At 42.1% G+C, this 25,806-nt stretch overlaps 1 protein-coding gene across 3 annotated transcripts in view; it reads left to right on the top strand.

Moving 5' to 3' along the window:
* GRID2 (glutamate ionotropic receptor delta type subunit 2) overlaps nt 1-25,806 on the top strand; it is a 742,195-nt gene that overhangs the window by 438,436 nt on the left and 277,953 nt on the right. For all 3 annotated transcript variants that reach the window (XR_012835284.1, XM_075751604.1, XM_075751605.1), the window contains exon 4: nt 12,740-12,945. Coding sequence is in view for 2 of the 3 variants with exons in the window: in XM_075751604.1 (XP_075607719.1) it covers nt 12,740-12,945 (206 nt within the window). In the remaining variant the exon portion in view is untranslated. The remainder of the gene's footprint in view (nt 1-12,739; nt 12,946-25,806) is intronic.

Here is a 25,806-nt window from a genome sequence, read left to right as displayed (position 1 = left end):
ATGCCATTAAGGACAGTCTTCTTGCAGAGTTAAAGAGCAGGCAGCATGAAATGCAGAAAAATTATGCAGTAGATTGATGCCTTTCTCAACCTGCTATTAAAATTACTATCCACACAGTATGTACAAGCCAAATTTACTTCATTTAAGCAGCCAAATTGGCTCCTACTCTTTTCATTCTTGACTGCTCAGCTCAAACTGTAGGATCACTTTGCTGCAGAGGGTAGCTGTGCATCTCCTTACAAGCGGGTGCAGAGACTAGGCAGTTCCTTCACTACGTCTCTGAACTCTTCCTTAGGACCATCAGCACCCTTTTCAGTGAAGGTATTTCCATACTGGACAACATAAATGTATAATGTATACCTTTGGAAATAGCAAAGTTTAGATTTGTAAGAAGAGCCACCGACATCTGTAAATGTTTTGAGCAAGCTTTGCTGAGTTATAATATCTTTATGGTTTCAAATTCAAAGCAAACAAAATACAGTTTGAAACAGCAAATCCTGCCTCACCCACAGACTGGCATTTGACAATGACCAGTCCCCAAATAGCAACATGAAAAAAGATCCCTACACATTCAATCACAGGGGAAAACAAATGAAATAGTCATTTGAGATCTGAATGTGTGAGCCCAGGCTCTATAAGTAGAGTAATTGATCTGGGATCCCAGCATATTGTTGTTTTTTATCTCTGTGGTGTATAAACAAGGGGTAAGCTTTTGTAATTCATGTCTTGCTCTTCCGACAGTTTACAGTTCACTGTATTTTCCAGGAATACGTAGATATTTTTCTGTAGTAGTAAATTCTTTATGAAGAAACCAGTCAATCATTGCAAGAACATAATTATGGATATTGTGCAATTTACAGTGTAGGTATTTCTGCATTTCTAAGATGAAAGGAAGAAAGTAGAGCTGTTTGAAGACATTTATTTTTAATATTTTGGTGCCAAAGCAGATAGAAAGATTCTGCATTTCTAGATAACAGAAAGGTTGAGGGGGATAAGATTGTTTCTGGAGAATGAATTTTGTCTTATTTCCTATTCTCTTTTGCAGTGGTGGCAATCATCTTTTAAAACCACTCTGTATTTTATATATATAAAAAAAAATTAAGAAATCCTATTTCTCTCTCCAAATTTCTGGCCTAACCTTGTGTTTTCAACCCAGTGTGCCTTCTATATGCAACCATCACTGTTAATTTATGCGATATTTACTGATTCCAGGCCTAAGATATTTATGCTTACAGTTTTTTAACCTTCCTATTAATACTACATATATTTGGGAATGGATATTTGTCATTCCCTTAGGTGGTAATTTAATTTTAACTTTTGTAAAGAAAACAAAAAACCAAGCTCTAAGGCTATGGAGGGAATTTGCTCCTGTGAGGGTAATGGAGGCATTGCCATAGCAAATGGAGGTTGAATCGAAGACTTCACTGAAAGGAATGGGAGAAAGTTAGCAGTAGTAGCAGAAACTTCCTTGTGGATCTCCTCTCTTGCTCCTCAGCATACATGAGGGTTTCAGGTTATTTGTTCACCAGGAAAGGATGTAGGCAGTGGTGTGAGACATCACTAAAAAGATGTCTCAAGCTTAATCTGCGGGAGGATTTCAGAGGAAGACACAAAATTACAGTCTCAAAGAGGAGAACATTGAGATCTGTATTACTGAGGATTCCAGTCTAAAAAGTCTGTGAATCTATGAAGATAAGAGAGCATTCTCCCCATCCCTGCCCCAGGAAAGTGCTTGTTTTCAAATAAATTGAGTGTAATGCTGTAGGATCCAAGTACTGTTCTTTAAAGATCCTGTAAAAGAAAGGATTATACCTGGACCTCGAAAGGCTGAGCTGCTTGCAGACAGGCCATCTCCTGTGTTGTAAGAGGGGTGATACTCTGAGATGATATGTACGCATGGGCACAGCCCCTGGATTCCTAATATCTCCTTTAAAAACCACGTAGAGTAAGTAATTCCATTGACACTTTCCCGCACACGCATTTTCCAGAAATGAATATATGATGACCACTGAAAAAGCTGTGCTTGAACCATAACATTTTCAAATCATTTAAAGTTTTAATGCAAGTTTAATAAAGATTCATAAAAGAATCATGCTCTCTTTAATCGATTGCAAATGCTTATAATTACCCTGAGGCTTTTTTCAGCTGCCTGATGACTATAATATTCTCAAGTCTGTCTCCAGACAGTCTTAAAATTGTTTATTACTCATCTGGCTCTTTGCCAACTTCCCGGACTCATTTACTTCCCTGTGCTTCAATAAACATATAATTAATTCAAGCTTATTATTGAACTTTTTTTTTCCCATTAGTATTTATTATGTCATCCTGATAAGGAAAGGAACATGTATTTTTCATCTGTGTAACTTTAATGTGTCAATTATATTGCAACTTCACAGCTGTTTGTGAGAACTTTTGTAACAATTTGCTTTTGCTAGTTGACATTATCACTGGAAATTGAGTATATGTTTTGATTGACCCTAAAATTACTCAACTTCTGAGATAGCTGAACTATTCTATAAAATTTCTCTAGTGGAAAAATGGCCATGATTGTGCTTTTTAACCACATAATATCTGGGGAAATACATTCCAAGAGCTATAAGTGAATACGTAGAAATTGAGAGGGTTTGTCATTTGCTCCTGTAGCTGTCTTTAGGGATAGAATGGATAAAGTATTCGAAGGTTTGGCCTGACAGGTATCTGTGTTATGTTAGTAAGGAAGGAAAACCCAATTTTTTATTATATCTAGAATTTTAGTGCTGAGGTCAAAATAAAACTGTAGATGTTCTCCTAATATCTGTGTAATGGGTAATTGCTGTAAATGAGCTGTTATCTCAAGGTTTTACAGAGGTATAAATTTTTTTTTGTATATGCATAGCCTGCAAGCTTCGAAAGTGACTTATTTTAAGAATACTTGAATACCTGAGCCTTGTACTGATCTCTACTACTGTTTGCTAAGTATTTTTCAACTCTCAATCTTGTTTTAATATATTCTCAGAAGTATTAAAATTGAGTTTGCCAACTGATATTCTGGCAGCTAAATAAATGAACAGTTATCGAACAAGGAAACTATTGAACAAAGTATTTTTGCATGTTGAATGGAAGAAATTATACTACCATTGGAAAAATAGGCATGAGTTAGGCATAATAACATTGTAAATGTCAGGTAGTATCATAAATTGAAAAGAAAATTTCTCTTTGAGAGTTTTAACCAGTCAAGAAGAAGTGGAAGAGACAGGAAAAAAGCTAGAAAATATTTATTACAGTATTTCTAAATCTTAGTTTATCAGCATTGCTTTCACAGGTTATATTCTTCACAGCACCAGTCTACTTATAAAATATTCCTGTTTCTATAGTTTAAACTTTTAATCAACTGAAAAAAGTTATTGAGAAGCAAATTGATGCACAGCCAGAGAACAATTTGTCTTAAGATTATAACACACATAGTCACACTTGGTTTATTACCAAGAAGTCTGTAAGGACAGTCACTTTGCTGTTCCTCACCACCTCCTTGGAAGGGGATATATGATTCCTCATGCTTGTGAAAACCAACAAGGAGCCGTAGTGACCTACAGGGAGAGTTGGTGTATCATACAGACAGAAGTACAGATTACTTGGTATTAAAGGCATATATCTAGATAGAGGTATAGAGTTCTGTTGTACAGTTATATAACATTTAAGTATAATTTTTCAAGTTTGGCATGATTTTTAACAGGAAAGTAAATGCTGAAGATAAACAGCACTAGGCTCCAAGCTGTTGTCATCTTTGTAGGCACTAGGCAGGGAAAATGTATTTCTTTATAAGAGGTTGTTTTACTCAAAAGCAACTCCTAGAAGTCTTTTGGAAATCTCCAATGCAAACTGTAGTCAAAAAGAAATTGAATGAACAGGCAAAAAGCAGGTTATGCAGTCAAAAGTACATGATTATAGAATGTATTGCCTTGTCAGCCTCAGCAAGTGAGGGGTGATCACAATCTGACTCCCTTTCTATTTTTGAGAAGCTAAGGTAGCAGCTGATACTCTTAAGGATTAGTTCTAGTTTCAATTTTATTTATCTTTTTTATCCTTTGCTTTTTTTCTTTCTTTCCAGTTACAAAACTGAGAAACTCAAAGGAAAAAATCTTGTGTCAGTCACCAGTAAGGTTGGGAACTTCAGTCTGGCAGGATTTGAAAACTGCAGAAGTTAATATCTCTCCCTCAACATTGATTCAGCTACTTGAGACTATCTGTATTTATTTTTCTTATTTAAAAGATAATCTCTAATAATATATGCCATGAAACAAAAGTAGCTAATGTAAATGACATTTGGAGGATCCTTTGAAATCAGGTTTACATAGACATTTCAGTAGTGCCACAATAGTTCATATCAAACAACAAAATTGAAGTTACTTGGGTTTACTACAGTTTGAAATGGAAACAGCTTCAAAAAAGAAAAAAATATTAGTAGTATATTTTTCTTCCTTTTTCTCAACTGGATGATATCAAGAAATTTGAGAAAATTTCTTGTCTATTTTTTGCATGTGTGAAATTTCAGAAACTTGCAAGCAAGGGAGGAAAAAATAGTCCCTTACCATTTTCAGATTTTCAATTTTCCCAAGAAATATCATCCCCACTTGTTAGATTCCAGAAATGTTGATAATATAAATGTGATTTTATATCTAATAAAACATTTGAGCTTGAATATAATTATAATGATTTTGAACTACTGCTATATTCTCTGAAGCTAGATCATCCAGCTGAAATAGTTCAGATAACTGGTCCCTCTCAGTTCCCAAATGCTAATATGAAAGAGCTATGTAGATTCATTTTTATTATTATTATTTGTTTGTTTTACTTTGGAGGTTCACTGAATTACATATAAGCTGTCTAATGAGAGGGTATCCCACTGCTATGAAAGCAGGATGAAGGACTGTGTGTTGGGTTTCCATGGCAAGGTTTTGGTAGCGGGGGGTGGGGGGGGGACACTACAGGGGTGGCTTCTGTGAGAAGCTGCCAGAAGCTTCCCCTGTGTCTGACAGAGCCAATGCCAGCCGGCTACAAGATGGACCCGCCGCTGGCCAAGGCTGAGCCAATCACCACATCTGTGATAATATATTTAAGAAAGAGAAAAGCAGTTAGAGAGAGCTTTTGCAGCCAGAGAGAGGAGTGAGAAGATGTAAGAAACTCTGCAGACACCAAGGTCAGTGCAGAAGGAGGGGGAGGAGGTGCTCCAGGCACCAGAGCAGAGATCTCCCTGCAGCCTCTGGTGAAGACCATGGTGAAGCAGGCTGTCCCCCTGCAGCCCGTGGAGGAAGGATGAGGGGGTGCAGAGATTCCACCTGCAGCCCGTGGAGGACCCCATGCCAGAGCAGGTGGAGGCACCTGAAGGAGGCTGTGGCCCTTGGGAAGCCCGTGCTGGAGCAAGCTCCTGGCAGGACCTGTGGATCCGTGGAGAGAGGAGCCCATGCCAGAGCAGGTTTGCTGGCAGGACTTGTGACCCCGTGGGGGACCCCACGCTGGAGCAGTTTGCTCCTGAAGGTCTGCACCCCATGGAGGAGACTCACGTTGGAGCAGTTCATGAAGGACTGTAGCCCGTGGGAGACTCACGTTGGAGAAGTTTGTGAAGGACTTTCTCCTGTGAGAGGGACTCCATGCCAGAGCAGGGGAACGATGAGAGGAGTCCTCCCCCTGAGGATGAAGAAGCGGCAGAAACACCGCGTGATGAACTGACCGTAACCCCCACTCCCCGTCCCCCTGTGCCACTGAGGGGGGGCGGAGGTAGAAGCCGGGAGTGAAGTTGAGCCTGGGAAGAAGGGAGGGGTGGGGGGAGGTGTTTTAAGAGTTGATTTTTTCTCATTCCTCTACTCTGTTTTGCTTAGTAATAAATAAGATGAATTCCCTCTCTAAGTTCAGTCTGTTTTGCTCGTGATGATACTTAGTGAGTGATCTCTCCCTGTCCTTATCTTGACCCATAAGCTTTTCGTTGTACTTCTTCTGCCCTGTCTGGTGAAGGAGGGGAGTGATAGAGCGGCTCTGGTGGGCGCCTGGCCCCCAGCCAGGGTCAACCCACCACAGACTGTTATTGAATGATAAAGCTAAATTGTTGTTTTCCTCAGTCTAGATCTTAATCATGTTACTAAATATCAGCACGTGCACAGGAATGCAAACACTTTGCTCAAGGCTTTAAGCAGAGCAGTGGCACCATCAGAATCCAGCTGGAGCTGCACATTTCCCTTGTGTACAGTGCATTTCCATAATTAATAGTTGCTGTCAGGTTAGCCATCATTGTGTAAGGAAGAATCACTGTGCTATACTTATAACGCTTTCTTGATAAGAATTTAAACAGTGTCATTTGTTATACAATGGCTTTTCTCATCAACTGTACAAATAAAATGGTCTTTTGTGTAAATCAGCCAGTGAATATTTATGATGGGTGCATTCACCTTTACTGCCACAGCTGAATCAGTTGGTATTTATCATCTGGATACTGTGAGGAAAATGTTCTCAGATCTAAAATGGTATCAGAGGGAAGATGAGCTAATGACTGTAAACCAGGTTTGAGATAACCAAAGCTCTGAGTGAGCGCCGAGGAATACAATGATAGAGGTGGACAGATTAATTTATTACCATTGGTGAATAGTGCCATCTTTCTCTTCTCCTGATCTGAACCGTTTTTAGAAATTTTGCATCTGCTTCTAACTTGTAGATATTTCATTTTTAATAAGGGTATAAGAGGTACTTAGCATGTGAGTTGTTTATTTAATATTTGCTTTTTATTTTGTACAGCTTATAAAATCTTCACTGCAGATACATACTGATTTTCCTATATGAGATGCCTGAACCCCAGCATATTTGTTCTAGGATGTCCTGATCCCCAAGATGAATTAGGTGACTTGCTCCCTCTGAAATTATTCCTCTGCATAGAAACAGAGATGCCAGAGGAAAGTTACTTAGGGCCTGAGCGAACAAAGAAGTGAGAGGAACGTCTGATCCAGTGATAAAAAACCCTTGTGGAAGGACCACTTTTTTTCTTAATACTAAGTTCAGGTCATGGAAGTCAGGAATCTTCTTGTTCCAGGTTTATCTACACTGTATCATATACTGTGTAGATACCATATACATAATATGGTGTCAAGGAAAGCTACGGATTTTAAATCATCCTGATCTCCTGAAAATACTGGCTCCTTTTCTCTGTCACATGAGTGTGCATATTTTCTGCCATGCAACTGCTGAGCTTTCCATTAAATGGTGCTATTGTTTGTGTTAGGTGAGGTCTGAGTGCTCCTGATGGATTGGTCATTTAAGGAGATTTAGGTATAGGACCTGTAGTCTGTGAAGGATGCTTAGCTCTCCTCTGAGCATGCTCTGCAACAGCATTTAAGATACCTATTTCTTGTGGTTTCTCCAGTATTGAAAAGATTGTTCAATGAAAAGATGGTGTGAATTTAGGTGCTTGCACTCAGTTTGACGTGCGCTTCATTTCCTAAATTCTTTCTTAGGTCAAATCCACAGTAACTGACACAGTAATGATAAGTCCATGGTAAAGCTGGCACCTGAAATCAGATCTCAGCTTGAGTAGTGTTATGCTGAGCACCTGTATTTGAATATATCAGTCAGGTCTTCAGAGTTTAGGAAGGCCTTGTGCTCACCCATGCAGGATGTTCTGCACGCGCACCTCACCTGTGGCTGCAGCCAGTCTGGTGCGTCCAGTGTTGACCTTCTGTGCACTGGCGGTGCAGAGCATAAGACCTTCATCAGCCTTTGCCTTGCAGTGACATGGTTATGTATGGATAGTCGGGGAAGATCATTTCCAACTGAGTCCTTGATAAATGTTGCTTGCCTTGCTCTTTATTTATTAGAGTTTCCAAGCAAACTTCACAATCTTGGTTAAAAAGAGAATGTTTGGTAATGTTTCTTCTAAATTTCCAGCCTCGTTTGACACTATAGCTGATGCTGAGTATCCAACTGCAGAATGGTACTGTGTTCTTGTGCACACATGTGTAGAGTGGAAGTGATGGCTGTACAGTGAAAAAAAAGAGAAAACACAATACTAACTAATAGTGACACTGAGTTAGAGAGGAGAGAGGAACTTTGGCTCTAGCATCGGTCTGTCTCTGTGTGGTAACTTTGGCTTTCATCAGTAAGGAGGATAATTAATACTGGTGATAATGGGCAGCTCTTCTGCATTTCTGGAAATGACTGACTCATCTGATTTAAATAGAAAATAGAAATGCATCTTCTGGCTGGGCAACAGGTTGGCTAGCAAATTCAGGGCAAGAAACACCTGTGTTCCAGACATGAACAGTCCTGTGTCTCCACAGCAAAGCCATCTGTGCCACAGGTTGCTTGCCAGATTTTTCTGCAGAAGGAGTTTATCTATTTATTAGAAAGATGATTCCACAGTGCGGTGTGGATATGTGCCACTTTCAGACAATCCACGCAGGAAAGATAATGCTGCCCATTCAGTGGCAGCATCTGTTCTTTGGCATAGGCTTTGAATATGATCATTGCTAGTGACTTGCTGCTGAAATATTGGAAGCACCATCATGATTTAAATAGCAGGGTGTTTTTTATATGCTCTCTGCTGTTTCACAGCAGCAGGTGAGCATCACCAATACCTCCATTTTTCTACAGGGTAAGCTGAAGTATATGCAAAATCTGTGTTTATTTCCTGCCCATAGCCTCATGTTGTATCAATGCCAAAGGCAGAGGTAATAAAGAAATTTTATGAATCCTGGTTTGGTATCTTTTCCATTAGAATGGAGCTGTTTTCCTAAAAATGTATCACACAGATATCATACTGTTGGCATGGTCACCTAATAAATGTAGAACTGTAGAATAATAGTGGATGTCTGTCCCTTTTGTCCCTTCTTTTGGTGAAGATTCAATATACTTGTTTAATTGTTTGTATTTGTAGATATTCATGGCAAACAAAGCCATTTGATCCCATAATCTGGCTTCTGGGACAACACAGATTATACAGAATATCTACGAATAACTCCAATGTGTTTATAAATTCAGGTCAAGTGAAATTATCCTCTTGTTTTGAAAGGACAAATAAAACTTTGGTGGTTCCTGCTTACCCTGTTCTGGTGTTGAAGAAGAATATAGGACTTATGCTATAGAATTTAAGTTTTTAAAAAGGCTTTCAGAGCCTAAGTAACTTTTCCCCCTGATATTTTGATAGTGTATCTAGATCCCATCTACATGTGTTCCTTGTGCTTCAATAATTGTGACTCCAATTGGTCAGTTTTATCCAATTTTTATTCCATTTGTCTGGATGTTGAGTAACTTTAAGAGTGGGGGAGCTTCAAGAACTTTAGAATGAAGGGGTTAAAATGGAAAGAACTTATTTTATCATTTGCATAAAATTAGGCATATTTGTAGCAGTTCAAATAATCTTTTTGCTTCTTAAATTGGTATTTAAAGTGCCAAAAAAATTCTAACATCTCTGATTAGATTGAATTTAATTTTCCTGATTTAGATATTAAATAGAAGCTGTAATTAGTATCTGATTCTCTTATGGAACTTTATTTTTAGGGTAAGCATGTATTCATGTTTAAACTATTTTTCAAGTGTTTAGTAAAACTGGTATTTTCAGCAGTGTCTGAAGAATGGGGTTGCAGTGCTGAATCCCTAAAATAGCCTAAATGCCTAAAATACCATTTCTTTCCAGTCCATGGTATTTTGGAGCTCTAGACAAGAGACCCAGCTTGCTGATTGTGACAGTCTGACTTCCAAGACTAACCCTGTTGAATTATTTTTGTGGACTGTTTGATTATAAGCTATTACATGGCTATTTCTTTATAATTTGAAGTATCTTGGTAAGCTGGTGCCAGAGGAGGATGGCCATCTTTAATATTCTCTAGTTAGTAAATCTCTACCGTGGAGACTGAACTGTTTTCCTTATGCTGCTGGACTTCTGTGAAACCCAGACCTTCTCAGATATCTTTTTTTGCCATAACTTGAAGTCAAATGCCAAAGTCACCTGTGTTTGTGGGAACTTTTAAACTTCAGAGTATGTTGAGGCCCCCCAAATCCTCAAATGTATAGCTCAGTAAAGAGTATTCACTAGGCTTGGAAAAGAGCAAAGCTTGAATTTAGTTTTGGTACAGTTTTTCCAGCAAAGTTATCATAAATATTTCTAGCTCAGGTATTTCCAGCTTTTCTCTAAAGGTCCATCAGGTCTGGACACTGGAGTATTCCTGCTAGGCTCCCTTTGGGCCATGTAGTTTTCATCTGCCATGGTTACTAGCCAGACCTTAGTCACACTGATCTTTTACTGTCATAGTTCCCATATTAAATCCACATGTGACATTTCCATAATCTTCTCAAGGGCGTATCACACAGGTTTCCCTGTCATGTTTCTGATGCTTTGCTGGATGAGGAGTCACATAATTCTCCCCCTGCAGCCCAGACCTCTGGCCACATTTGCCTAATGTTTGCAGGACTGACCACAGCTGAGTGCTGGTAGCACTGCTTTCTCGACAGCTAGCAGAGGGTGCTTGGGTCTAGACAGTTTTGGGGGAAAATTTTAGAATTCCTTACAATATTTTTCTCAAAAGAAGTTATTTTCTTTATTTTTTCTGGTCTTAAGATGAATTTCAGTTTCCCTAAAAGCTGTCACCTGTCAGTGCACCCTTGTGAGAATGTAGCTACTGCAATCCAGATAAAGTAAACAACAGTTACACACTCCACTATTCTCTATGGTTTGTCTTGGTGTTGCCCTGAGCTGTTACCACAATGTGACAGCATGGTGTCGCTTATACCACCTGCAACAGAGACCACTCTAAGGGCCAGCCAAGAGCCTTCTCCTGGTAGAGTTTATAGCTGTTTGTGTAACATCTTTTCTAAGACTTAGTCCGTCATGCTCAGGCATCCCTCCAGTCTGCTTTCAGACTCATTTTCCACATTTTTGCTGTCCTCTCACATCACATGTGAAATATATCTGAGGTGCTTCCAGTAGCATGAATGCTTTTGAGATTCTTCATCTCACATTTACTCATCCCATGTTAGGATTAAATAGACCCTTCCCCACCCCTCTCTCTGTATAACAAGGGCAGGGAGCAGGAGAAGATGATAGGTGAGGATGAAAGATCTCAGAGTAGCCAAGCAGTTGTGAAAAATCTAATTGGAAGCTTTCTCAAATATAAGATGTTTAATGATCAGCTTGTGGCCACATGTCTCTCCATCCCCCTGGAAAATGAGTGATCAAGACAAGGAACTGATAGAGCAGCAGGGATGTAGGATGGAAACAGAGCAGGAACTGCAGTTCCCCAGGGGTGGGACTGAGCACCACATACCTTGAAAAGACCAGATTTGGTATTCTAATAGGAAACTTTTTTGGTGGCTTTTATCCACAAATGCCCTCCTAAACCTGAAGAACCTTTATTTTCAAATAAATGTTTCAGAAATTCCTTTCTATGTTGGGTTACTGGTTTTCTTTTCTCTGCCCGCCCCCCCCCCCCCCCCCCCCCCCCCCCCCGTGCCTGTTTCAGACAGTATCTGTTTTGTTGGCTCTAAATGAGATCAGATGGGTGTGCAGGAGGCTGGCATGCCAGCAGGGAAGGAAGGATGTCCTGCTGAATGTCCTCTGGGAGAGCAGGTCTGAGCGACTGCTGGGGAGAGGAGGCACATCAAGGAACTGGCGACTTAGCTCCAGAAAAAAGATTGAGAAACTGCAGTGGTGAATACAGGTCAGGCAGTGAGGACTCAGTGAGGCTGGAAGGATTTTCCTGAGGTCCAGGAGACCTTGCTCTGACTTATGAAGTCATTGAATGATATTAAATTTTAAGGTTAAAGTTGGGGGTTTAGATAAAGCCATTCAAAAGAGCACGGGGGAAAAAAAAAAAAACAACCAACAAATAAGCTTTTTGCTTGCTCTTGTGGAATTCGCTACTGGAAGAGGCCTTTCAAAGGCTTGGACCAGCTTGAGAGAGCATCACAATGTAAGACTGCGCAGCCATTTCAGTTTGGGAGACATTAAAGATATTACAAGCTAGGTGGTGAACACAGCATTTTGCTGATCAATTCTTCCCTTTCCAAGTCATTTTTAAAGAAGTATTTACTCAGCATGAGTCAGAAAGCTCTACTAGAACAGTATACTATGGAAGAACTTTTTAAATTCAGCCAGCAGTGGCGGTATCAGATGAGTGCAGGCAGTATAATTGCAACTGTATGTCTAGCTTTTGGGGGGTTTTTTTTGAAGGAAATAGAGCTGTGCAGTTTAGAACAATGTTAAGACTTTTTGATGAGTGAACAACAGCCCAAGCTTCACTTAGATACGTTAAGCTACATAGTGTCACAGTGGATAACATAATTTTTAATCCCACAAAAGAAAACAATCTGCTCCCTACCTTTCTCCTCTTCAGTGGTTCTCTGACAACACTCACTCAAAGGAAGCACTGTAGGTTACAGTCCTTCCCTGCTCTTTATGGATTTTAGGGTGGAAGTCCTGTAAGAAATATAAGGAACAAGTGTGATGATTGAATGACCAAATTAGGAAAGTTGCTAGAAGTATGTGTCTGTTTTCTAGTGGTTCTTTTGGACAGTGGCTGATGTGTGGCCATTCTTTCTCCTGTTTTAGTACTTTAAGAAATGCCATGAGCATAGCTCTGGAAGAGTTCCAATGAATATTAAGTGAAAGCCCATTGGGGTTTACCTGACACTGAACAAAACACTTCTGAGAGATGAATTGAATAGTTATTTGTGTCTTTTTTTCCACTTATCAATTAACATCTTGTTTGGCTTTTGATTTTCCTAGATATCCGTGGAATACAAGAGTTTTTGGACAAAGTATCTCAACAGGGAATGGATGTAGCATTGCAGAAAGTAGAAAACAACATCAATAAAATGATCACGGGGCTCTTTGCCACTATGCGAATAGAAGAACTGAACCGCTACAGAGATACTCTGAGACGGGCTATTCTTATAATGAATCCCTCAACAGCCAAATCATTCATAACAGAGGTAAGTGTTTATCACTGGTAACTTCTTGTTTTGTTAACCAACAGTGTAGCTGTTTCTCAAAAGATTCAGTTTATTTGACTTCATAAAAACAATCAAACAAGCAAAAAAACTTCAAAACCCCAACTGAAAATCTAAATATTCTCTCTTCAAATATCATCATGCAAGGGTGTTTTTTCATGCTCATAAATGTGCATATAGAACAGTACAATTACATTCTGCATGAGCAAAAGCACTTAGGAAATATGCAGAAGAATTATCCTTTAAGCTTCTGTTTGAAGCTCGTGGATATTGTATTGCTATTTCCTTGCTCACTGTGTTCCTCACCAAAAGATCTTTACAACTGACAATTTTATTATTATTGAGATATATATATAATATATATTTGTGGATAAAATATGTTTACCTAATTGGCATTTCATTTTTTTATATAAAATAACATTTGATAATGATCTGTTAGGTACCACTGAGTAGTAGTAAGGTAATGGAATTTGTTGAAGGATTGGATCTGAATGAAAAATTTCAGATGATAGGTTAAAGTTATGCTTATGTATTTAAACAACAACTGCAAGCAATATGGACAGAATTTTCAAAAAGCTTTTCAGAATTTAGAGACAGAACACCTGCATACTGCATTCGACTGACTTGTGTAATTTTTTTAAATGGTTCTTTTTACACAGCGCTGTGCTGTTTCATATGTGGGTTTTTTACATGCATATATACTCTTCATCATCAACCAATGGTTAAAAATACATTTGTTTTCCATTTGTGGCGGTTTAACCCCAGCCAGCAACTAAGCACCATGCAGCTGCTCACTCGTTCTCCCCTCTGCCCCCCCTTTCCCAGTAGGATGGGGATGAGAATTGAGGGGAAAAAAGTAAAACTTGTGGGTTGAGATAAAGACAGTTTAACAGGACAGCAAAGGAAGAGAAAATTTTTTTTATTATTAAAAAAATATACAAAACAAGTGATGCACAATGCAATTGCTCACCATCCCTTGACTGATGCCCAGCCCATCCTCAAGCAGCAATCATACCCCTGGCAAGCTTCCCCCAAGTTTATATACTGAGCATGACATCATATGGTATGGAATATCCCTTTGGCCAGTTGGGGTCAGCTGTCCCAGCTGTGTCCCGTCCCAGCTTCTTGTGCATCCCTAGACTCCTTGCTGGCAGGGTGGTGTAAGAAGCCTGGAAAGTCCTTGACTTGGGAAACATTGCTTAGCGACAACCAAAATGTCAGTGTGTTATCAACACCATTCTCATCCTAAATCCAAAGCACAGCACTATAGCAGCTGCTAGGAAGAAAATTAACTCTATCCCAGCTGAACGCAGGACACTGCTTCATAGAAATATACTTTCTCTCTGCAATAATTTCTCTTTGGATCTATTTGTAACTTGCATTACTTTTCTTCTATACTTTCCTATTGCCTAGGTCTTCAGAAATTGAGCCTGAAAAACTAACTCTGCATATGTAGTCTCAAGCAAATGCCTTTTAAGAACATGAGTTAGAAGAGGGCTTTTTTGTTTCTTTTTGAATTTTTTTTTATTGTTGTTTTTTTGGTGAGGCATTCTGCTATCCTCATTACACACTGAAGCTTGCTAATTCTGAGTAATGAGAGTTTGTTGCTCTATCCAAATGTCTGCAGTGCCTTATAAGATGTAAACAATTTTCAGGCATGTTTTGGATTGTTCTGCACTGTTTTCATCACCCAAGTCACAAATGGTTTATTTTTCAGTAAGTAGCATTGTAAGATATTGCACATTTCAATCTGAAAGCAGCAGGGTTCAGAGCTCTAACTACAATAACTCAGTGAAACAAAACTGTATTGTTCCTGAAGAGGTATACTCTTTAAAAAAAAAAAAAAAAGAAGAAAATATATATATATACACTTTCTTTATACTTAATTTTTACACACTCAAGCATAGTAGCAAAGGCATTGTCATCTTTTGAAATTGTCATGTATATGTTCTCAAGAAAGTAAACAGTTTATTTTAGAGTTCTCACTTTGGCAATGGCCACTCAAAACACACCCAAACCCACAACCCCCCGCCCCCTGCCCCCCCCCCCCCCCCAAAAAAAAATCCAAAACCAAACACAAAAAAACCCAAAAAAACGAACAACAAAATCTCCCAATATTTCTCCTTTTCCGGAGGCTGTAAGACTACCAGAAAAGGTCATTACCTTCTTTTGTGAGTGTGGTTCAGAGAGTCTCACGTTAGATGCTACATTTTAGGTTATGCTAGCATAACACCATTTATTTGGGGTATGATGTGTGACTGGTAAAAGTGACAGCAGGAGCCTCTCAATAGGAAGAGTTACTCAAACAGAAGTATGATTACTGCCATACTTCATTTCTGTTGGTGGCAGGGAATGAACTACACAACTGCACTCCAACACCCAGTGTCTGTGCAAGGAGAAATTTACTGGGATAGCTTTGCCAAAGGATATTAGAAACTGTTATTTTGCAGTTAAACCAGCAGCTGTGCTGTATGGGCAAACACGTCATACAGCCTATGGACTGACAGTGGGTTAAGATATTCCTAAACAATTCAAGTGTGGATGGACATGCTTAATCCTAAGACTCTGCCCTGTGCGTGATCAGTTTAACTTGGAAATTCAGTTTAACCTAGTGGATTTAGCATGTAAACCCTACAAAGTTAATAAGAAACAACTGCATATGTAGACAAGCCCTTGGCTTTTATGGCTTTGCTGCCCAGGAGATGCTTTTGGCTGCCTAGTTGGATTCAGCTGTCAGAGCCTTTCCCCAGATCTCACATAGTCTGCTGCTTGGTCCCTTCTTAGACGACTGATTTGGCTGAACCCCCTCATTGTTTAGCTGAGAAGAGAGTTTATTCACTCTGCAACAGCTGTAGTAAGTGTGGGCTTGATTACTATGCAAGTAACAACTTTTCCAGGGTAAACAGTCAGACACTGGCCTGTGTAAATAGGCAGTCTGTAAATTGAAGATTCCTTGTGGTAGAATTTATCTTTGTTCTGACTCTTTGAAATTCTTATTTTCAGTAAGAGCATCCTGGGTTTGAATTGCCTTTTTTTTTTTTTTAAAAAAAAAAAAAAGCAACATTGCATTTTTTTATGTTAGATCTCTTCTTTCTCTCCAGCTTTTGTATCTCTAGAGCTTGCAGAGATGAGATCTATACTTATATACTCAAGAAAATGGAGATTAAGATGTAAATAGAGTTTTGGCTATGGAGATAAACCCCCACTTTTTCTTTAAGCATTATGTATTAATTTGCCCTCTGTAGGGCATGGAAAGGCAGGAAGACTTGGGAATGGGTATCACAGCATCTCTCCTTACTGGCTAAAGTATTAATGTAAAGCAAGAGGGAAGGGCCAGCCAAATTCTCTAATGCCCTTTGTTGCTTTGACAACAGAGGGGCAGAAGGGAAAAAAATTCTGCTGAAAAAGGGATATTCAGTGGGGCTAAAGAGTGTGGAGGTATGGCGCTAGTGGAGATTGGGACCTCTCCCCAGGTCAGTTTGTGGCAGCATCTGGGAAAAACCTTTGCCAGGAATATACTGGTGACTTGTTCAGTTTTTTTCGGTAGGGTGAGGTCTTTCTGTACCCTCAAATAATCACTCAGGTCCCACAGGTAAAGCAAAATATTCTCACCGAAGCTTTTGTGATTACTGAAAAGCACCTCAGAAACAACCATCCTGCACAAAAATTGCTATGCTATCTGACAGCGCCAGTGACTGACGTGAACTGTGTGCCGCTTGTTGGCTTTTTATTTTGAGGTGGGGTTTTTTGCATGCGTTGTTCTGCTCTGTGATGAACATGCAGGATATAAAAAGCCTTATGGGGAAAAAGTATAGGATGCCCTTGACAGCTCAGCATGAGAGCAAAAATCCAGGGTGAAGTGGCAGAAAAGTAGGAAAAAATCACCTGGTGTTTTAGCAAAGGAGCATTTACTCTTTGAAACAAGAAAGTATCTATCACCATGTCAGTCTTGGCAGGAAGGCATCTCAAAACAACAGTAGGAAAGGTTTAGGAAAGAGAGGAGAGAAACCAACCCTGTGTTGAGCCTGCCTTGCAATGTGAGGACTTCTAAAGCCAAGTGTGAGAAATCTGGGTAGGAAGAGGAACAGGCCAGGAAACTCAGATTACGACGGAGGTTCTGGGGATAACAAAGCAATTTTGGGAAGCAAGCCAAGTGTCCTCAATGGGGCCAAAATGCTGTCAATACATCTCTACTTAGAAATTTATTTCTGTTTAGGTAAGGAAGCTACCTTATCAACTGTGTGCAGAAATATGAATGTGCCATTCTCTGCAAAGACTCCAGGAGCTGATCATAAGACTACAAGGGAGGGATGATGCAGCTGATTCTGTTTTTTAGATAGAGAGGAAAATTATGTCGACTAGCAGAAGACCTTACACATTGAAAATCCAGTAAGCCATGAGTGAAAAAACCCTAGCATCAGCCAGGGATTTTGCCGTAGTTTTGACAGGCATGCTCTGGAAGGCTTTGGTCTAGGCGCAGAAGATGCTGCCATCCCCAGCTGTCAGTTCTTCCCCTTGATGGAGGGATTACCACCCCAGCAGCAAACTCAGCAGATGTGACTGTATACCTTGCTGCCCCTTGCCAGGTCTCTTGGTTCTGTTGCAGGGGTAGTGACCTCTTACAGAAAGCGGTGAGAACACTTTTTAACTCCAGCAGCAAGATTCAGCAGTCTGTCTAGCAAAAATTTCAGAGCATTGGCAATGTGTATCAGCCAACAAAGCTGTTGTGGGGGCTTGACAGTTTCAAGCCATCGATGCAGTGAATATTGTCATCTCCCAGACTGGAGAGAGTACTGCTCTTCAGCTCACTGAAGCCTGTTGGGTTTCCCATTAGGCTGAAGGGTGACTTTACGGTTTATCATATTTGTACGTGCATCATAATTTTCTGGGTGCTACTAAATGTAGTAGTAGCTAGTTGATGCTAATAATGAAAAAGGTAATTTTTCTATCATGCAGATATGAAAGTTCACTTTCTTCAGAGATTTTTGGAATTTTCTTTGTGAAAGTTTATTCATGATCTCTGGGAATTTTTGAACAGTCCTGTTTACATAAAATACAAGTCTGAAGTCTCTAAAGGCAACAGTTGTTCAAGCAGTTCTCTTAGGTGGCAATGATGAAGGTGAAGGATCAGCAGCCATGTGAACCTGCCTAGTGCTATTTTTATCTCCTTTTCCTATCATTTTATCATAAATGTATATGTTGATTATACTGGAATTTATCTAGGAGAGATGGTCATTAGAGGCTAAGATCAGATCTTGTGCTTTTAGTGACTGCTTGCTCCTCTGTCTTTCATAAAAGCTGAATGCTCTGATCTTTAAGGTCATCTTTCTCACCAAGTTTTTTCAAAGAACGTATGAGGTTTTTAGACCTATATTCTCCTGTGGGGAGGATACGTGCCTTTTTTGAGACCATTCTCTATGTGTCATAGAGAGACCTGGGCGTTGCCAAAGCAACGGCGGGAGATTTAAACGCGCTGTAATCAGACCCCAGCAGTCAGTCGCCGCAGAGTGCAGCTCCGGTGCCGGCCTGACCCGCAGATCAGATCCCGGAGCGGCAGACCCAGGCGCACAGGGCGGGTTCCTGACTTTCCACAGGCAGGGAAACGCCAGGGACGCGGAAGAGACCCGCCACGAGCCGGCTGCTCTCCCGGGAACCGCTGACGAGACCTGGGCGTTGCCAAAGCAACGGCGCCCGCCCCCCGACGCCGGTAAGAAGCAGCCTAGGGAGCGCTAGCGACCCGCAGCGCGGCGAACAGAGCGGGCAAACAGGGCGTGGCGCGTCAGCACTTCGAGCGGGCGGGGCCTAGTCAGTCTACCTGCTCAAGAGGAGAGTCCGCTGGTGGTCCTCGCTCTCTCATAGAAGGAGCTCAGCCATGGCGCCCACCAGGCAGAAAGCCCCAAGCTCTGTGCTCGCCAGGAAGCATGTGGCGACACAGACAGAGCTGCCACAGAAGCATGCAGCCACCCAGATCTCAGTCTGCCGGGAGGGCCTGAGCTTGGCACTGGCAGGGGAAGGCACTAATGAGATTGGCTCCCTGAGGTGTGACCAGGTGGACAACCTGCTCTCACCACAACCCTGGTGGCAGAACTCCGTGAGGAAGTAGAGAGGTTAAGGAGCATAAGAGAGGCTGAGAGAGAGGTAGACTGGTGGAGCCAAGCTCTGCCCTCCCTGAAGCAGAAACAGTGACACCTAACAGACCAAAGCCAAAGTGAAGGGGAGCCTGTATCCTCCCCTCACCAGGCAGAAGGCAGCAGCCTCTAAGAGGGGAGCGAGTGGAAACAAGTTCATGGGTGGCGTGGCAGGCAGCGAACCTTCTCCTTCTCACCCACCTTGCCATCCCACGTACCCCTGTGCAATAGGTACGAGGCTCTGGCTGTGGAAGGCCACTCGAGCGAGGATATGGATGACAGTCAAGCTACTCCAGAGGTAGCACCTAGGCCCAAAAGGCCCATGCCTTGGGTCATGACCACCCCAACAAAGAAGAAAAGGAGAGTTATAGGGGACTCCCATCTGAAGGGTACAGAGGGCCCTATATGCAGGGCAGACCCTCCTATCAGAGAAGTCTGCTGCCTCCCTGGGGCCCGTGTGAAGGACATCGCTAGGAAACTCCCCAGCCTGGTACAGCCCTCTGACTATTACCCACTGCTGCTCCTACACATAGGTGGGGATGAAGCAGAGGCACGCAGCACAAAAGCAATCAAAAGGGACTTCGGGGCAGTCACTGAAGGATTCGGGAGCACAGGTAGTATTCTCCTCCTTCCTTCCAGTTGAGGGCAGCAATATTGGGTGGAACAGGCAGACAGAGTCCATAAATGCATGGCTCCATGGCTGGTATCAATGCCACAACTTTGGGTTCTTTGACAATGGGGCAGCCTACACGGCACCGGGCCTGATGAACCCTGACGGGATTCATCTCTCTCAAAGGGGGAAGAGGATCTTTGCCAAGGAACTAGCAGGGCTCATCGACAGAGCTTTAAACTAGGTTCGAAGGGGGAAGGGGTAACACTGGGCTTGCCAGCGATATGTTGTGGGACGATCTGCCCAGGTTGGAGGGACGGGGAGCTGGCGAGGGCCCTCGGCCTACTGCTCAGAGATGTGCTGGATGCACTACAGCACACTCGAAGCCTAGAAGAGATGAGCCAGGGACCCCGGATGCAACAGGAACCAACAGGGTAACAACTGGGCAGATACATCAAAAGAATCCCAGCCACCCCAGCCAATAAGTCAGCCTCATCGGGGGCACAACTGAAATGCCTCTGTGCGAATGCATGGAGCATGGGGAACAAACAAGAGGAGCTGGAGACGTGTGTGTGCCTGCAAGGCTATGGCATTATTGGAATTACAGAGATGTGGTGGGATAGCTCCTATGACTGGAGTGTTGGGATGGAAGGGTACAGGCTCTTTAGGAAGGGCAGGCAAGGAGGGGGCGTTGCCCTCTATGTCAATGACCAGCTGGAGTGCATGGAGCTCCATGTGGGGATGGATGAGGAGCCCACCAAGAGCCTATGGGTCAGGATTAAAGGGAGGGCTGGGGCAGGGGACATCATAGCAGGGGTCTGCTACAGGCCATTTGACCAGGGGGACCGAGCAGATGAAGCCTTCTATAGGCTGATAGGAGCAGCCCTCACACTCACAAGCCCTGGTCCTCATGGGGGACTTCAACCACCCTGACATTTACTGGAGGGACAATGCAGCTGAGCGCAAGCAATCCAGGAAGTTCCTGGAATGTGTCAACGACAACTTTCTCCTCCAAGTGATAGAGGATCCCACGAGGAGAGGTGCCATGCTGGACCTTATTCTCACCAATAAGGAGGGCCTGGTAGGGGACATCAAGCTCAAGGGCAGCCTTGGCTGCAGTGACCAAGAAATGGTGGAATTCAGGATCCTCAGGGCAGCGAAGAGGGTGTGCAGCAAGCTCGCTACCCTGGACTTCAGGAGAGCAGACTTTGGCCTCTTCAGGGATCTGCTTGGTAGAATACCATGGGACAAAGCCCTGGAAGGAAGAGGGGCCCAAGACAGCTGGCTAATATTCAAGGGTTACCTGCTCCAAGCTCAGGAGCGATGCATCCCAACAAAGAGGAAGTCAAGCAAAACCACCAAGAGGCCCCCGTGGATGAACAAGGAGCTCCTGGGCAAAGTCAAACAAAAAAAGGAAGCCTACAGAGGGTGGAAGCCAGGGCAGGTAACCTGGAAGGAATACAGAGAAACTGTCCGAGCAGCCAGGGAGCAGGTTAGGAAAGCCAAAGCCCTGACAGAAATTAGTCTGGCCAGGGATGTCAAGGACAACAAGAAAAGCTTCTATAGGTATGTTAGTGATAAGAGGAGGACAAGGGAAAATGTGGGTCCCCTCCAGAATCAAATGGGTGACCTGGTGACCCAGGATATGGAGAAGGCTGAGGTACTCAATGACTTCTTTGCCTCAGTCTTCACTGGCAAATCCTTGAGCCACACTGCCCAGGTTGCAGAAGGCAGGGACTGGGAGAATGCAGAACCTCCCACTGTAGGAGATTATCAGGTTTGAGAATATCTAAGGAACCTGGAGGTGCACAAGTCCATGGGACCTGGTGAGTTGCATCCGTGGGCCTTGAGGGAACTGGCAGATGAAGTGGCCAGGCCACTCTCTCCATCATATTTGAGAAGTCCTGGCAGTCTGGGGAAGTTCCCGCCGACTGGAAGAGGGGGAACATAACCCCCATTTTTAAGAAGGGAAAAAAGGAAGACCCAGGGAACTACAGGCCGGTCAGTCTCACCTCCATGCCTGGCAAGATTATGGAGCAGACCCTCCTGGAGACTATGCTCAGGCAGATGGAAAACAAGGAGGTGATTGGTGACAACCAACACGGCTTCACTAAGGGCAAATCGTGCCTGACAAATTTGGTGGCCTTCTATGATGGGGTGACAGCATCGGTGGATAAGGGAAGGGCAACTGACATCATCTGCCTGGACTTGTGCAAGGCATTTGACACTGTCCCGCATGACATCCTTGTCTCTAAATTGGAGACACATGGATTCGATGGATGGACCACCTGGTGGATAAGGAATTGGCTGGATGGTCGCACTCAAAGAGTTGTGGTCAACGGCTCAATGTCCAAGTGGAGACCAGTGATGAGTGGTGTTCCTCAGGGGTCGGTACTGGGACTGGCACTGTTCAACATCTTTGTCAGCGACATGGACAATGGGATCGAGTGCACCCTCAGCAAGTTTGCCGACAACACCAAGCTGTGTGGTGTGGTTGACACGCTGGAAGGAAGGGATGCCATCCAGAGGGACCTTGACAGGCTGGAGAGGTGGGCCCGTGCAAACAGCATGAAGTTCAACAAGGCCAAGTGCAAGGTCCTGCACATGGGTCAGCACAATCCCAAGCACAGCTATAGGCTGGGCAAGGAATGGATTGAATGCAGCCCTGAGGAGAAGGACTTGGGGGTATTGATTGATGAGAAGCTCAACATGAGCCGGCAATGTGTGCTTGCAGCCCAGAAAGCCAACCGTGTCCTGGGCTGCATCAAAAGAGGCGTGACCAGCAGGTCAAGGGAGGTGATCCTGCCCCTCTACTCTGCTCTTGTGAGACCCCACCTGGAGTACTGCATCTAGCTCTGGGGGCCCCAGTACAGGAGAGACATGGAGCTGTTGGAGCGAGTCCAGAGGAGAGCCATGAAGCTGATCAGAGGGCTGGAGCACCTCTCCTATGAGGACAGGCTGAGAGAGTTGGGATTGTTCAGCCTGGAGAAAAGGCAGCTCCGGGGAGATCTAATTGTGGCTTACCAGTACCTGAAGGGGCCTACAGGAAGGATGGTGAGGGACTGTTTATGAGGGAGTGTAGTGACAGGACAAGGGGTAATGGCCTTAAGCTGAAGGAGGGTCAATTTAGATTAGATGTTAGAAAGAAATTCTTTACTGTGAGAGTGGTGAGGCACTGGAAGAGGTTGCCCAGAGAGGTTGTGGAGGCCCCATCCCTGGAAGTGTTTAAGACCAGGTTGGATGAGGCTTTAGGCAATGTGGTCTAGTGGAGGGTGTCCCTGCCCACAGCAGGGGGGTTGGAACTAGATGATCTTTGAGGTCCCTTCCAACCCAAACCATTCTATGATATCTTGTGGTGGAATAAATCCCATTCAGCATGCTCCCCTGAAATTTGTTGTTGTTGTTAATGACAATGTAATGAAATGTATCTTTTTTTTTTCTTTCTCCAGTATTAAACACAGAATTTATAGCTGCAAACTGAGCTAGAGGTTAAAAGACTTTTTTTACTTCATCAGATGTTCCAAATCTCTAGTAAAGGGATGTTCAGAAAACATGTTCAAAATGCTGAACAAGTTGAAATTTTCATCCTTTAAATGCAGCAGAAGAGCCTCTTTGTTGACTTTTTTAAAAAAAAAAAACTTGCAAAAAGGGAAGCAGGGTTCTTCAAGGATTCCAGATTTTACCTTTCAGTAAAAATCTGAGAAAGTTCTTGGATTTACTGTTTAGTCCAATTCCCTGACTTTTTATGCTCTTGCAGCTTTAAGTATAGGCCGTCTAGCTGATGGGTGAATGACTGGATGTAAAAATTCCTGTTATTTTCCTGTTCTTGATGAACAGAGTGATGTTTGCATAGCTTTTATATGCAGTTGCTTACCATAGGGTACAAGTTCAAAGATAAAACATTTTAGTTACAGAAAAATAAAAGAGGAAAGTAAGTCTCACTGGTGAAATAAGTCAGCTTCAAAAGGATTTGTATGATACACATTGTTACCGTGACTGTAACCTAAAGCAATCCTTTCTGTTTCTGTATTTTCAGGAAAGTATCAGGAAGAGAGTGAAATTCAGGTTTGCAATGTAGTGTTGGGGTTCTTTGGTGCAGAATGCAGTGCTTGCTGTAGCTAAGGTGGTTTATTTTAGTGTCTAAAATGAAGAGGAAACATCATGGGAAATCTATCCCAACACAGAGAGTGTAGATCTAGAACAGCTGATGGCCATCTGTAAGTCCTTTGCACAGATACAAATTTTAGAACCAGGGCTATACTTTGCTGTTCCTGAAAAGTAAGGTCGTGTACCAGCAGGTTGGAGTTCAGCTGGCATGTTTGTGTTGGCACGTCTTGGTTTTGTTTTTTAAATAAGGTTGCTAATAACAGCAGCTGAAGAGAAGCAGGATATGGGCATGCTCATCTTGCAATCAGCCATGCCTCATACGCTTGTGATGTGAAAAGTGAGATAAAAGCCTGCCTGATGTTACAAGTCTGGTGGCACCAATATACACTGTGGATCGTAGCATGGTTGTCAGTGCTTTTCATCCTTTTCTGTGATGGTATAAGGAGATCCTCATTGAAGTTTGTGTTCAAAGCCACTATGAACTGGAGCATTTGTGTGGTTTACAACATAAGTCACAGTATATCTCTGTATTTTTCTTCATTCTGGATTTTCTTCATTTTGGTTTTATGGTATTTAGCCATATGGCATTTATTATGGGTGGATATTCACATGATGCCAGTTTCTCGCCTGTGCCAGAGGGAGCACAATTATGAGATGTGAACCAGGTCTACCTCTCTGGTATCAACAGCAAAAGCTGTAGTGTATTATTTTGTTTATAAAAATAAAAGTGATTTTAATAAAAAAGCCCATACATTCATTATATAAATGTATGCATAACAATATGCATTACTATAACTGCTCTGTGTCTTGTTATCAGTACAAATACTTACACTATCAGAATTTTTGTAGTTATAGAATAAAATTCCTCACCCTGGAGATGAAAGAAAATACCCTACTATATGTAAGCTTTGACCAGTGTTTTGGATTTGAACCTACTCTCTTCTTTGAATTTTGGAACTACCTAATAAGCCTTTAAATCTCTTCGTCTATCCTTAACTCTATTTTATCCCAATCTGTAATATGGAATGCAGATTCATGGGTCTTAGTACAACTATTTAGTTTCATTACAATTTCATAAATAATTTATTACAAATATTTACAAAAACTATAGTTAAACTGCTAGTGTGTTTCTTTGAAAGAGGAGCTTTAGTGATTAAGTACCGAGTAAAAGATGTATTATGTACTTTGTGAGAATCTCATAATATTTGCTGTTGTACAGACAACTGTTTCATTATGCTTTCCTATAAATTTCTTTCAGTTACTCCACATGGCTTTTAATATCTCAATCACTAACATTCTCCTCTTTGGGATCTTGCTGGGTATGTTGTTTTCTGGACTAAAACAAATAACTGAGGGGCTGACCTCCTATGATCTTTAAAGATGTAATAATTCTTTTCTTCTATTTGTGTTGGCTACTCTTTGTCCTGCTTTCTTAAATTGCTATCATAGTTAATTATTTTCTCCTGTTGTTATACCAGCCATTTTAATTGGATCTGATAGTCTTGGTTACTGCTTATCCTTCCTCCCTGCTTGTATAGCTTCACTATAAACACCTCTGTTGTGCTCCTCTTGAGAGACAAATGTCTTCCCATAGAGAGCAAATTGCTTCCACCAACCAAACATAATAAATAATAATTAAAAAAAATAATATAAAACACATTAGTGAAACAAAGCTATTTGTTGTGTTTTAGCCCCAGCCAGCAGTTAAGCACCATGCAGCTACTCACTCAATCCTCTGGTGGGGTGGGGAGGAGAATCAGAAGACAAAGGTAAAACTTGTGGGTTGGGATAAGGACAGTTTCCTAGGACAGTGAAGGAAAAGGAAAATAACAACAGCAGTACTTGTAAAAGAATATACAGAGCTCAGAATATATAATTTGCTCACCACCCAGAACCCGACTCCCAGCCAGTCCACGAGCAGTGACTTCTCCCCAGCCAGCTCCCCCCCGTATACTGAGCATGACATCATATGGTACGGAATATCCCTTTGGCTAGTTT

This window comes from Balearica regulorum, chromosome 4 (assembly GCF_011004875.1).
Source record: "Balearica regulorum gibbericeps isolate bBalReg1 chromosome 4, bBalReg1.pri, whole genome shotgun sequence".
NCBI classification, from domain to species: domain Eukaryota; kingdom Metazoa; phylum Chordata; class Aves; order Gruiformes; family Gruidae; genus Balearica; species Balearica regulorum.
The sequence above is the reverse complement of the archived record's forward strand: the minus strand, read 5'-3'. Positions and strand labels throughout refer to the sequence as shown.